The sequence below is a fragment of the Morus notabilis genome, unplaced genomic scaffold (genome assembly GCF_000414095.1).
Source record: "Morus notabilis unplaced genomic scaffold, ASM41409v2 Scaffold345, whole genome shotgun sequence".
In the NCBI taxonomy this organism is placed as follows: Eukaryota; Viridiplantae; Streptophyta; class Magnoliopsida; order Rosales; family Moraceae; genus Morus; species Morus notabilis.
The window spans coordinates 266,379-280,504 of NW_010356869.1; the positions used below are offsets into that span (position 1 = coordinate 266,379).

The window sequence follows — 14,126 nt, forward strand, 5'->3', positions numbered from 1 at the left end:
GAATATGTGATGTGATGGATATATAACGTTTCTTTGTAATTTCTGAAAATGAGATCCGGAAAGATTGTTTGAGGTTTCAACAGTTTACTAATATGCATTGACTTTTATGAGTGAGCATAGATGAATTCTTAAGTTGAGGCTTTTACGATAAAAGGCTAAATTCTTTTATTATATTGTTGATTTCTTGAATTCAATTTAATTTATTCTCTTAGAGTGAACGAATAATTGGACATTTTCTATTCTAAAATGAACTCAAGGTACTTAATATACGGTTTTTAAAATGGATTTTTACCAGTACAATGTATTTCAAGGTTTTTTAAAATGAATTTTTACCTGTATAATGTATTTCAGGATTAGTTCATAAATATATTATTGATTTTTGTTCGTTGTACTTGCAAGTTTATACTACTGAATTTTGATTCTTTGACTACCAAAACAATGAAGAAAATATATACTTAAGAGACAAAAAAAAGGGATTTTTTTGGGTGTTCTTTTCTTTTTGCAACACCGGTATTTTCTGTTTTTCAGCCGTCAGATCTGTATGAAAATCTATTTATTCTGTAAAATATTTTTAATTTAATGTGATTTTGATCAAATTTAGTGACTGAAAAAACATAGAACGCCGATATTTCCTTCTTTTTGGGAACACGTGAGAAATACACAAAAAAAGTACACATTCACTTTTGCTTCTTTTTTTTTTTTCATTCATTCTTTTGATTTTTTTCCTTTTATTTTCAATGGTGTTTTCATCGTTCTTTGGTAAAAATAACAAATTGATCAAGGACAAGATTTACATGTGCCTATTTAATGTAATTTAATTGTATACACTTGTAACGGTTGAAAACGAAAGATATATTTTGTAAATAATCATAAAATACAAGATAAAAATAAAAAAAAATTATTTGCAAGACATTATTATTAGAACACAAAAATATCAATATAATGAACAGAAAAATTATAAAAAAAATCCCATAAAAAAATTATAAAATATGGAGATAGTAACTTCCACATTTTTTTAATAATCGGGTAAGGTAGTCCATTACCATTACAGAATAATGCTATAAATTACAATATGAGGGTAGTAATTTTTCTATCTTTCAAGAATGGGGTAATTTTTTACTTTTTATAATTACAAAATCAAGTTAATCACTAAGGTCCTGTTTAGTTTGCTGATTCGAGTTTTTAATTTGAATTGAGATGTGATTTTATGTGAGAGTTTTTTACTGTAGAAAAAAGTTAGATGTGATTGTTTCTGAGAGTTTTTTACTGTAACAAAACTCGAATTGGTGAAATGAACGAGACTTAAAACATTATCAAATTCCATAAATGATAAATTTTTTAATTCTACTAAAAAATTAATTCAAAAATAAATATAAACCAAATTTATAATAAAGAGCCCGTTTGGTTTATGGATTAGAATTATTTTCGATTTACGTGTGTTTTTTATGAGAGAAAATACTGTAACGAATCATGAACCATGATTCAAATCAGAGAATGAATCTTCTAACCAATCGGGCTCAAAGACTTCTTTTATGGAAAGATTTATTATAAAGACAACTAAATTCATATTGTTAGGTTGTTCTTTTGCAACGAAACTTATAAAAAGTTTGAACTCGAGTTATAACTTTATTCAAGTTCATATTATTTTATAAAATTTGAGTTTGAACTCGAGTTTGAGGCTAAACTCGAGTTTAAGGACCCGTTTAGTTCACTAATTTGAGTTTTTAATTCAAGTTGAGATTTGAATTTATGTGAGAGTTTTTTACTGTAGCTAAAAATAAGATGTGATTGTTTCTGATAACTTTTTACTGTAGCAAAACTCGAATTATAAACTGAAATCGGTGAAATGAACGAGACCCAAGTTTCCCTTTCAACTCGAGTTCATAAACTCGAACTCAAATTAATGAACAATATTTTTTCTATTCTTAAAAATATCATAACTTTTTCGTTTTAATTATGATTGAGATGATTTTTTTTTCTATGCATTCACAACGAAAAGACGAATAAAACTCTACCCATATACCCTATTAAAATTTTTCATCACTATTGAGTTTTTATTAAAATACTATCTAAATATAAATTTAAGTTTTGACCCACCTAAACACAAACTTAAAAAATATTATCAATTCAAATCATAACTCAAATGTGTATATCTAAACATAAACTCAATTTACAACTTTAACTCAAGTTATAACTCAAACTCAACTTAAAATTACCACTCAAGTCACCATAATCCGTTCACTTCACTGATTCGAGTTGAGATGTGATTTTGTGTGATAACTTTTTACTGTAATAAAAAAATTAGATGTGACTGTTTCTGAAAATTTTTTACTGTAGCAAAATTCGAATCGACGAAATAAACGGTGCAAAAGAACAAATGTTTCTTGCAAAAACAAGACGAGAGAAAAATTGCACATTCAAAGCATGGTAAGAATCAGACAACCAATGACTCTTACCAATTCCGTGGAAGTAAAATTCCAACCAATCGGAGGGCTTCTATCATCTACAAACAAGTACAGCCCCCAAATCCTGAGCCCGTCTCTGCAAATGCAAATTGCAAAAGCAAAAGAAAAACCACCCGAACGTTGATCCGCGATTCCTAACGTACACCTCCACCTCTTTCCCTTCCTTCCTCTCTTTCTCAGATCCCATTCCCTCTCCATTTCTTCTTGCTTATTTTCTTTGCATTCTTATGGCTGATTCGTCCGTACAAATCGCCTTTGACTTTATCCCATTGGGGAGGTAGCTTTTGAACTTTCTCTCTCTCTCTCTCTCTCTCTCTCTCTTCGTTGTTCTTCAGCTATGGAGGTTTCTCCTTGGTTTTTGATTTTCTCGATTTGTTGTTGCCTTTTCGCATCTGGATCGTTGTCGGTTGAGGATTTTAACCAGGCGTAAGTCATTTCCTTACTCTGTCTTTCTAGATTTCTCGAATCACAAGCTCTCACATTTTCCTGCTTAGAATGACGATATTTGCATTTATTTGAATTGTTTTGAACTTTTTTCTGCTCTATGATGCTTGAATTTGATCTTTTATGCTAAATTGTTGGGCAAGGTGAAGTTTCTAACATGATTTAGTAGTTAATTGTCCTGCCATTTTGGTATTTTTTTCCCCTGGGAATGCAAGATTCTTATTTTTGGCCCAATCTGCTAAAAAACTAGCAATTCAGTTTGTTATCTCGTATCTAATTTGAATAATTACGCAGTTTGAACTTTGGAAGACTTTATTTAATGCCATTTGAGGTTGCTAATTTCTCTAAAGACAATAAGCTATTTGATGGGTTGCCCACATTAGTATTCATATTGGATGGCTACTTTGACATGTGGAAAATTAATATTTTTGAACATCAAAACGGGTTGGGCATAATTTGAACTCAGGCAGCAATAATAGCTCATTTGGAAACTTCTGCTATATGTGTATGCAGAGCAAAGGTTGTAAATAGCTATAACGGGAGTATTACCTGGTTGTGCTATCTTCTGTAGCTATAATTTTTTTTTCCTCTCCTTGTATATGGCAAGCACCATACCTCTGGTGCTGAAATTTTACTCGGGCTTAAGTAGCTTATCCACTTATGGGAATATAAATATCTAGTCTTGCTTCATTCTCATTGTTATTTCTATACATGCACCTTCCATGGTGGATGCCAACTTCTGGGAACTTCTCAAAGGCTGTTGAACATAAATTCAATCTTCAAAGAACTGTACGTTTGAAATAATAAATTGAAACTTCAGCTACGAGAAACTTGCCCTTGTATTGGATTATTTATGCAGTACGTCTTTGTTCAATGGTCTAATTTGAAGGAGAAATTGCATACGCAGAGTGATGAGGAACATCATATATCATCTCTATATTCTTTCTCTGGAACTCTAAATAAGTGCTTCTTAGTTAGAACGTGATATGACAATGATGTCTTCTTATGTTGATATATTGATCGGATAACTGTAGCTCTTTGGCCATAATAATTGCTTTATGGCCAATACTAATCCTATTACGGGCCACAAAAGCTAATGCTTGTTTTCAAACTGTATGTGCAGGTTTCCTATTGTGGAACCTGATCCTGGTCATACTAAACTTCGTCTTTCACGGGAAGGTTTGGAGGCTATTCAGAGGATAACAAATCCAATTTCGGCTGTTGCAGTAAGATGAATTTCTTTAGAATACTAGCATGTAAAAGCTACATAAGTAATTAGGTTTTTGTTTTTCAAAAAGAAGTATATAGGTGCAGAGAATGGTTTCGGTCTCCACATTCATGTATTTTGATCAGTTTTTACTTTCTGGAGGAATGTCTTACAGCAATTAGTATTTGATTTCTTATCCCGTTTATTTTGTCTTGACTATATCAATGGTGACGTGTTTAGGTTATTGGACCTTACCGCTCTGGAAAATCTTTTTTGCTTAATCAACTTCTCTCACTTTCTTGCGATGAAGGTGCTGTCTTCGTTCCTATTTCTTTATGTTTTTGTATATGATTGATCTTGTCTAATCAATCTTTCTGCATAGTTTGGCTAGCTTGAATTATTAAGTCTTGAAAATTTCGAATGCTTTTTCCCCAGGGTTTGGTGTTGGACACATGCGTGACACAAAAACAAAGGGTAATATACCTGGACCTGAAATGACAAACATGCCTTATCATTTTGCTTATTTATGTGTATATCGGGGTTAAAATACAGTGTATTTCTGTTTGTTTCAGGGATATGGGTATGGGGAACCCCGCAAGAATTGACTATTGATGGAGTAAAAACTTCTGTGCTTTACCTTGATACTGAGGGATTTGAAAGTATTGGGAAGTCAAATGTATATGATGACCGGTAATCTCTGCTCCAAAATACTGTTTCTTTTGTTCTGCCTTTCCTTATTTTTTAGCTCATCTTTGGAGTCCCTGAGACTGCTATTGCAGGATTTTTGCTCTGGCCACTGTCATGAGTTCTGTACTTATTTATAACCTGCCTGAGACGGTTAGTAAATATGCCTTTGATGTTATTATTTATTCATGTTAGGTATCCCAACTGTTTTTTCGCTTCCTTGTTGGACATTTGCCTTGTCACACTTGATTCTCTTTTGCCAAATTATTAACTTCATGTTATTTTGTGTAGATACGTGAGGCTGACATCTCTCGGCTGTCATTTGCAGTTGAGCTTGCTGAAGAATTTTATGGAAGGTTCGCACCTTTTTGAAAATTCTCTTTACCAAGCATTTTAAGTAATGATCTTGGCTTAGTGAGTTATTGTCAAACTAATTTGTTTATGGTTTGTTTTCTGTGAATGGGAAACAGAGTGAAGGTAATTTACAAGCCCTTGTCATCATTGTTTTCCACCAGACTGCGTTTCTATGAATTCCAGTGAAATTTTGTGTCAGCACATCATGACACATGATACTTTTTATAGGGGCAAGATGTTGCTTTTGAACCTGCAAAGCTTCTGTGGCTTATTCAGCGTGATTTTCTACGTAAGTCTTGAAACGGTTGCCTTTGATATATGTTCTCTGTGTAAGGAAACTGATCCATCATCATAGGTCTTTATATCTTAGAGCTGAATTATGTTTAATTGGGAATGTTGTTGGTGTTCTACAGAAGGAAAATCTGTGCAACAAATGGTGGATGAAGCTCTCCATCATGTCCCAAATAAAGAAGGTTAGTTTTTTTCTCTATGCACTTGGTTTAAAATGTAAGCTTTAATTTGTAATTGTCTTACTGCCATTTGTAACTGTAAGACAAGGTTTAACAGTGGGTGTCTTTTTCAAATGCAGGGGACAAAAATATTGATCTGGTATGTTCTCTGTTCTGATATTTGTTTTTGCAATTATCAAATAGACATCACTTGCAATAAATTAAATTGTTTTGTGTCCTTATCAGATTAACCAGATTCGGGATTCCTTGGCTATCATGGGTGACAACAGCACAGCATTTAGCTTACCACAAGTAAATATTTTGTCATGATTCGTTTTTCTTTCTTTTTTGACATTTAATTTCGGTTCCGCTATGTCTATGATTTGGTGTATAAACTTACATAAGCTCATAATTTCTTGCGTAAATATTTGTGTTCATGTGTCCTGGAGGCTATGTAATTATTTTGTTATATATGTCCTGTAACCTTGACTCATCCAATTCTGTCATGATTCTGATCCTTTAAACAGCCGCATCTTCAGCGAACAAAGCTCTGTGACATGAAGGACCGCGAGCTTGACCCATCCTATGTTAAGAAAAGGGAACAACTAAAAGAGGTTGTTTCTAGTATTATTCGTCCCAAGATTGTGCAGGGCAAAGCTCTTAATGGAAAGGAATTTGTATCTTTTCTAGAGCAGGTACCTCTTTGTTTTGATTAAGTATCTTTAAGAAGTGGACGCTGTTTTACAACTTGAAAAGCAAGTCGTCTCAATTTGGACGGTTGATGCAAAATTAGGGGAAAAAATATTCTATAAATGGCAATTCTTTATAAGCTGTGACTAGTAAATAGTTATAAACTTGACCAACATTCCTTCTTGATGACTTGTAAGGAGATCTACTAGTTGTGGGTGTGTGTATAAACTGCGCTTATCTTCTGTGACAATACTTGCCGTTTGATTCTTATTCTATGCATTTGAATACTTTCACATTCAGATCCTTGAAGCTTTGAACAAAGGGGAGATCCCATCAACAGGCTCTCTAGTCGAGGTTTTCAATAAGGGCATTCTTGAGCGATGCTTGAAGGTGTATAGTGAAACAATGGCAAAGTTGGGTTTACCGCTATTAGAGCAATCTCTGCAAGCTGCACATAAAAAATCTAGAGAGGATGTAATGAAACTTTTTGATCAGCAACATTTTGGCCGTCACCACGCGAAGAAATCGGTTATGCAGCTTGATGAAGAGATAGAAAAGGTATTGTTTGATCCTTATCAATCAGATAACTTTTTTTTTTTTCAAACGAATAAGCGTATAATCAGTTCATGGGTTTTTTTTTGTTTTTTGGGTACATTTGGAGGTCCTACCTAATATTCTCAAGTGCTCAAGTATTTAGGTGATTTTTAAGTGTCAGTAGGTCATTATGAAGATTATAACTTTCAAGAACGACTTATTACAATTTTCTGAATACCTGTCTTGGACCTTCTGAAATTCAGATTCAATCATTTTTTGTCATCATGCAGCTACTTATGAGTTGTGAATCACCCCTAGATTGGTCAACAGCAGGACGACAGCATTGGTTATTGTCCCCTGTTTAGAATTTGACTTCCACTTGTTAATATTGGCATCATCTCTTCCATGAATAAGCTAAAATTTGGCAATATGCCAGAACTAGAAGTACATATGTTAACTTGATTCAGAAATGTCATTTAGGTGTACAAGAATGTCATACTAGCAAATGAATATCAATCATCAAAGCTCTGTGAGGGATTGTATACGAGGTGTGAAGATAAGATGGATCATCTTCAAGTTCTGAGACTTCCCACCATGGCCAAGTTCAATGCAGGTTTCCTCCAATGCAACCAAAGTTTTGAGCAAGAGTGTGTGGGCCCTTCGAAAGGGAAATATGAGCAACGAATGATGAAGGTTTGGTCCGATTCTCATGTCAATTGCCCATATTGACCAAAACCATTTAACTTAAAATTATTTCTACGTGCTTCCTAAATGTGCCAGTCATTTTGATAAAACTGATATACCATAATGTACAAATTTTTGCAGATGTTGGGGAAGTCCCGATCGCTATTTATCCGAGAATACAATAACAGGCTCTTCAATTGGTTGGTGACCTTCTCCCTTGTCATGGTGGTGGTGGGAAGATTCATCATGAAGTTCATCTTATTAGAAATTGGGGCATGGGTGCTCTTCATCTTCCTAGAGACGTATACAAGGATGTTCTGGACATCGGAGTCTCTCTACTACAACCCAGTTTGGCATATGATAGTTGCCACTTGGGAAACAGTTATTTACAGCCCTATCTTGGATTTGGACAGGTAATATAAACTCAACTCTTTCACCTTTCTTTGCCCCTCAAACAAGGAATTCATGTCTTTTTGTAGTGAAAACTAAAAATTATTGCTTGATGGGAAGTGTTTTAATCATGAAGAAGAGGCTTCATGATGTGTCGTGAAACTAACGCTTGTTACTGGTAAATAGGTTGGATGAAACAGTAATTTTATGAATTTTGGCACGTATAACTTTCACAATGTACTTGATGAAATTTTTATGTGATGTGTATCATTGCTCATGTTTTGATTTTTTGTTCATTGTTTGGGACAGATGGGCCATTCCTCTTGGCGTAGGGGTATCATTATTTGTGCTTTATTGGCGGTGTTATGGCAAAAGAAAACATGGGTCTCGATGGCTATTACCCCTGTACAATAATCCAAAAAGCGGCCCACATCGGCGGAGGTCGGACTAAAAGAGAGAAGAAAGTGATGACATTCCTAGTGTTTGATCATGCACATCTCTTCATTGTTGTACCTGGGCGAGCTCTTCTTTTTTTAGTGGCATACAAAGCCCACCATCCTATTCTTTTAGTTCTTGATGGTACTTTTATACTGCGGAAAGATGAAAAGAAAGGTGAAAATGAAAATGGGTGAAGGATTAGGCTGATAACCTTTTACTGTCGTAGTACAAATGTAGCGTTAGCGAATTAATTGTATGTTTATGATACATTAATTGTTTCAAATCCAATCAGTTTCATATCCTTTTCTTTTTTTAATTTGCCAGAAAAATTCAATTCCCAAACTGTAAGATATTAGTATATTACTTGCATTCAATTCGTCTTGTGGATGAGTTATAGATTCCGCTAAATATCAATTTTGTTTTGCCTTTCTTTTGGCATGTGTGATAAATCAAATCAAATAAATAGCCATATTTCTTTATAATCAAGAATCAAAATCGGACAGGTTCGGCTTTTACTGTTATTTCCTTTGTCTGGGTTAGTTGCCAGATTATTCCCACTTGATGTATTCCAATTTGTTGTCGTTTTGATATGATGCATGTTTAAGATTTTAGATAGAATTAGAAGATTAGAAGAATACTACTCTTAGAGAGTACATATTCGAACATACTCTTCATATAAAAAGATTTGAGCATAATTTAATATAAAAATAGTATGAGTGAAGGAATAGTCTTAGTCCTTGATCATCTCACAATAAGTGTTATTGAGTCTAATTTACACGTGGTCTGATATTCACTGTCGTTTATAAATTCGTTATTGTTTTCCTATTGTTATGTTGTTTATTGTCGTTTTCGAATGTATTGTTGTATTTAAATTTGTTGTCGTCCCTCAATGTTAGTTCTTTTATTCCACGTGGTCTCTTTGTTCAATTTGCTGTCGTTTCTTGTGAGTGGTTCCCCAATCATGTCATTTTCAAATTCGTTTTGTTCTGGTTTGCTGTCCTTTCTTCATTTTGTTTTCGTTTATTTATTGTCGTTTATTGATGTCATGTCGTCTCCTTATAGTTGTTCCTTTTTCTGCTTGAACTTATAGTTGTTATGCTTAATTCTTATTTGATATTTATGCAATTTCAACTTCTTGTGGTTTTCTTGTGAGGTCATATTTTGTTCTTATGCCTTTCTTTCTCTAGTAGTTTTCTCATTCATCGTCTAATTCATAGGATGTTGTTTAACTTTATTGTCAAGTGCTGCGTTTATTTTAAGAGTTTTGCATAATTTAAATTATAATTTTTGATTTTGTTATAATTTTTTTTAAAAAAAATTTAAATTTCAAACGTTAAAATCATGATTTAAATCATAATTTTTAATTTTGTTATAATTTTTTTTTTAAATTTAAATTTCAAACATTAAAATCATGAAGAGTAATTTGAACTCATGTTCTTCATCTGATACTACTACTACTTCTTATTTGTTATTATTTTTTTATATCGTTATGGTCTGTCTTCATCGACGTCGTTTTATGGTTTCCAAATAAGGCCTAGGCCCATCCTTTTGTCCAAACAAAAGTTGATCCAAAACTATAAAAGGGCCCGTGTTTTGAGCATCAGCATCAACGTCATCCTCCGTCACCGAGAGCAGTGCTCCGAGTAAGTGAAAATCCCTTCTTCTTCAGTTATCTCACTGCAAGCAAAACCCTAGTTACAGTCCCCAAAATTCATGTTCAACGCTAATGGACGGTCACTCCTCCCACCTCACGGCGCCTAACCGCTCCCGAACCTCCCAGTCTCCGTCCCCTTCGCATTCCGCCTCCGCCTCCGCCACCTCCTCCATCCACAAGCGCAAGCTGGCGTCTGACGACCACGCGCCGCCCTTCCCTCCCTCCTCCTTCTCCGCAGACGCCCGCGACGGCGCCCTCACCTCCAATGATGATCTCGAGAGCATCTCCGCCCGTGGCGGCGGCGCCGATTCCGACTCCGAAGACGACTCCGAGGACGCCGCCGTCGACGACGACGACGAATTCGACAATGACTCCATGCGCAACTTCACCGCCGCGCGCCTCGAGAACAGCGGCGGCTCGGCGCCGGCGGCCGGGGCGCGAAACACGAAGCTTAAGGCGGAGAATCCGACCGTCAAGATCGAGAATTCCGAGGGCGGAAAGGACGGTGGCGGTGGGGCCGGCGCCGGAGGCCCCGCCGCTAACGCGAGTGGGGTCCAGGGAATGGTGGTGAAGGAGGACCCGACCAAGATATTTACTGAGAATTTGCAGACCAGTGGGGCGTATAGTGCTAGGGAAGAAAGTTTGAAGAGAGAAGTAAGCTCATCAAATTTCTCTCCTTTTTCGTTTTATAATTCACCGAAATTGACACATATTATGTGCCCTCTGTTCACTTCCTGAAAATTGTAGGAGGAAGCGGGAAAACTCAAGTTTGATTGCGTTTCAAATGATGGTATTGATCAGCATATGGTTTGGTATTTCTTTCTCTTTCTGTAGTCTTCGACATGGCATTTATGCAAGTTTTCGTTTTGTTTTTCTTTTCTTTTTTCCTTTCACTTTTGTTCAATGACCTATAAAAGATAGCTTAATTCCTATCGCAATGTTTAATGCACGCTTCTTTTTTCTTTTTTTTCAGGTTAATAGGATTAAAGAATATTTTTGGCAGACAACTACCTAACATGCCCAAGGAGTACATTGTCCGTCTCGTTATGGATAGGTAATACCAATAAAAATATTGGATTATGTAAATCGGGACGGTCAGGACAAAGCGTGATTTTTGGGTCCAGATTTCTCTTAGGAGTAAAATTAGAAAGTCCTTAATTTCACAGGTTGATACAATACCAAACATTGACTTGGAAAGTACCAAATTTCGTTTCTTTGGTGATAATTGTCATGGTATATAAGCGTATTTCGAGGAGCATGGCACATTAGTTTTATCCCAAGTATCAACTTTGTAGGAGCTTTAGCTGACTCTCTAGTTTTTTTGTTGCTACATCTGTCCCTTTAGCGTTTCTCTGTTTTGTTTTTGTTTTTCCTTAACCATTTCTTTAAAGCAAATTTAGAAGTTGTTGATGATGCCTGTATGTGTTACAGAAGCCATAAATCCGTTATGGTTATCAGACGTAATCAGGTTGTTGGTGGCATCACCTATCGTCCTTATGTCAGGTAAAGGTTTCGTCTTATATTCCAACCTTTTGCTTTTCTTCATGTTTTACCAATTTCCATAAAATTTACCAGATAGTACACTTTCTTTTCTTCATGTATATCTTAGGGATAGTTGTTGCTTGATGTACGAAGTATTGAGCCACTAATGACTTGAAAATGATTGCAGAACATCGTTGTGTATTGATTTATCCAAAGTAAAATCCATTACCATTACTAGAGAGCTATATGCAGGTTAAAAAACTGTTAGTGTAGTAACTAGTAAGCACATTTTGCAATTATCAAGAATTTTACCTCGTATGAATGAGGTAGTTGGGTCTACAATTTGGAGATTCCTTAGGGCCCATCCTTTGCGAATAACTCTGAGTTTTATGGTTCTCAAAGATAATAGGTTTGGTGGAGGGCTCAGTTTCGAGCTCAAGCCCACTAAGTAGGTTTTAGGGGATTTCTATGATATCCAAAATAATGGATTTTTTGGTCTCTTTTTTTGCACGTCTTTAATTGATTTTCTTGAAACGTTTAAGGTTTAGGGTTTAGGGGTCACTTCGTACTAATTTGAAATGATGTGCCGTTGTGAAACTCTGGTTATGTTGCAGTATGATTTTTCATTGGTGCTCATCACTGATTTTTTTTATTATTTTGTTATTTTATTTTTTCTTTGCAATGGAGTTACAGCCAAAAGTTTGGAGAGATTGCTTTCTGTGCAATAACTGCTGACGAACAAGTTAAAGGTTATGGCACTAGACTGATGAATCATTTAAAGCAGTATGCACGAGATGCTGATGGGCTTACTCATTTTCTCACATATGCTGACAACAATGCTGTTGGCTATTTTATTAAGCAGGTTGTGTTTTCTATTATTGATCACTTGGTATTAGTGTGTTGTCCTTGTTGTGCTTTAAGCTTTCTTGTTTCAACATCAACAACATAGGAGCACACATCTGTTTCTCTAGGAATTTTGGTTCGCACCAGTGTTGGTTTTTTGGAAATTTGTTCCCTCTAGTGTTTCTTTTTACACTCTTTAGTCAGAATTTGTTTTTATATAATGTATGAAATGCTGTCTTATAATTTGTAGGGTTTCACAAAAGAGATTCACTTGGAAAAAGATCGCTGGCAAGGGTATTTTCTATACAACTCCAGTTGTGTGAAGACAATTATCTATAGATTTCCAGTATAGGTTTCTCGATTTGCCTTTCATTAGCTTTGAGTTGTCTGGTAGGAAAGGCAGTAAAGAAAGGACCTGTCGTTGGGGGAGTGTTATTCTTTTATTATTATTATTATTATTAGGGAGAAGGGGTGGTGGATAAATTTGAGGTCCAAGTTTGTCCAAATTTCCAGATTTTACTGTTTCTTCATCTGCATCTCACTTTTTAAAAGATGTTACTTGTCAGCATCTCATCTCCTGTTGGATGGCTTGTAAGTGTATAATGATTGTGTCAGGTACATAAAAGATTATGACGGAGGCATCCTTATGGAATGCAAAATTGATCCGAAGCTTCCATATATTGATTTGTCAACCATGATTCGCCGCCAGAGGCAGGTAAGCATCAGTTGACATCTGTGTCAATATCTGTAGTTCTTATCTGGACTATTTTCAGCCCATTTTTGTTTATCTTGTATGTGTGAAGGTAAGTATCGGTTGACATCTGTGTCAATATCTGTAGGCTTGGTCAATAGATTCTTAAATAATAAATAGTAGTTACATACTCTGTGCGAACTGTCATGGAACAATATGCACTCAATAGTCATTTACGTATTTTTTCCTCCTGGGCAGGCAATTGACGAAAAGATAAGAGAGCTATCAAACTGTCACATTGTTTACCCTGGAATTGATTTTCAAAAGGTATAAGAATTTTCTACGCTCATATGGACTTCTATCAATTTGTATAATTTGTGCTAGCACTTCCTTCATCTTTCCCATGCAGTTTTAAAAACCTGTTATGCGTTGCGAACTATTTTAAAGAGTTTTTATTTTTATTTTCTTGGATGGTGTTTCTCTTTGTTCCTAGGCTGTTTTGATCAGTGATCACATAAACTATATTGGTTCTGCTTTGATTCCTTCCCCCCCTCCCCCTCTTTCAGAAAGAAGCTGGAATTCCTAAAAAACTAATCAAAGTTGAGGACATTCCTGGTTTGCGTAAGTTTTCTTCCCCTTTTTTTTTTTTTTTTTTATATCTTTTTTAAGTAGGCTTGAGAAAGATTTCACCTTTTTTTTTTTTTTTTTATATCTTTTTTAAGTAGGCTTGAGAAAGATTTCTGGCCGATCTTGGTTCAGTAGGTTAATTCAGTTGCAGCTGCAATCTTTTAGATTAAGAGTGTGTTTAGTAGTGCTTCTTGGAGCTCAAAATCACTTCTCTGACCATCAAAAGATGATAATGGTGTTTGGTAAAAATCATAAAAAGTGGCTTTTAAAGAATTTTTGAAGAATGTACAGTCAAAATCAGAAGCAGCCTAAAGACAACTTTAGCTTTTAGATTGTGCGGGAATCAACATAGTACAATTAATGATTATCAACAAAGTTATATTAAATAATTAATTATTAATTACTAATTATATTATATATTAATTAATAATTAATAAATAGATATACTTAATAACTAATAAATAGATAGTAATTACTTAATTATTAATTA

The 14,126-nt window shown here is 34.9% G+C and overlaps 2 protein-coding genes across 2 annotated transcripts in view; both read left to right on the top strand.

The window, feature by feature from the left end:
- The first annotated feature begins 2,562 nt into the window (after positions 1-2,562).
- On the top strand, positions 2,563-8,737 carry LOC21395759 (guanylate-binding protein 2). Its single transcript, XM_024162937.1, has 17 exons — positions 2,563-2,891; positions 4,033-4,135; positions 4,357-4,426; positions 4,552-4,590; positions 4,689-4,806; positions 4,896-4,953; positions 5,092-5,156; positions 5,271-5,277; positions 5,383-5,443; positions 5,568-5,627; positions 5,744-5,763; positions 5,850-5,915; positions 6,131-6,298; positions 6,594-6,851; positions 7,308-7,520; positions 7,653-7,924; positions 8,211-8,737. The coding sequence occupies exons 1-17, from the start codon at positions 2,803-2,805 to the stop codon at positions 8,350-8,352; spliced, it is 1,809 nt and encodes a 602-aa protein (XP_024018705.1). The 5' UTR covers positions 2,563-2,802; the 3' UTR covers positions 8,353-8,737.
- A 1,225-nt stretch (positions 8,738-9,962) lies between these two features.
- LOC21395760 (histone acetyltransferase GCN5) overlaps positions 9,963-14,126 on the top strand; it is a 6,090-nt gene continuing 1,926 nt past the window's right edge. The window contains exons 1-9 of the mRNA XM_024162950.1: positions 9,963-10,647; positions 10,741-10,805; positions 10,967-11,047; positions 11,425-11,496; positions 12,169-12,337; positions 12,569-12,612; positions 12,934-13,033; positions 13,268-13,336; positions 13,576-13,630. Coding sequence (XP_024018718.1) covers positions 10,066-10,647; positions 10,741-10,805; positions 10,967-11,047; positions 11,425-11,496; positions 12,169-12,337; positions 12,569-12,612; positions 12,934-13,033; positions 13,268-13,336; positions 13,576-13,630 — 1,237 coding nt within the window. The 5' untranslated portion in view covers positions 9,963-10,065. The remainder of the gene's footprint in view (positions 10,648-10,740; positions 10,806-10,966; positions 11,048-11,424; positions 11,497-12,168; positions 12,338-12,568; positions 12,613-12,933; positions 13,034-13,267; positions 13,337-13,575; positions 13,631-14,126) is intronic.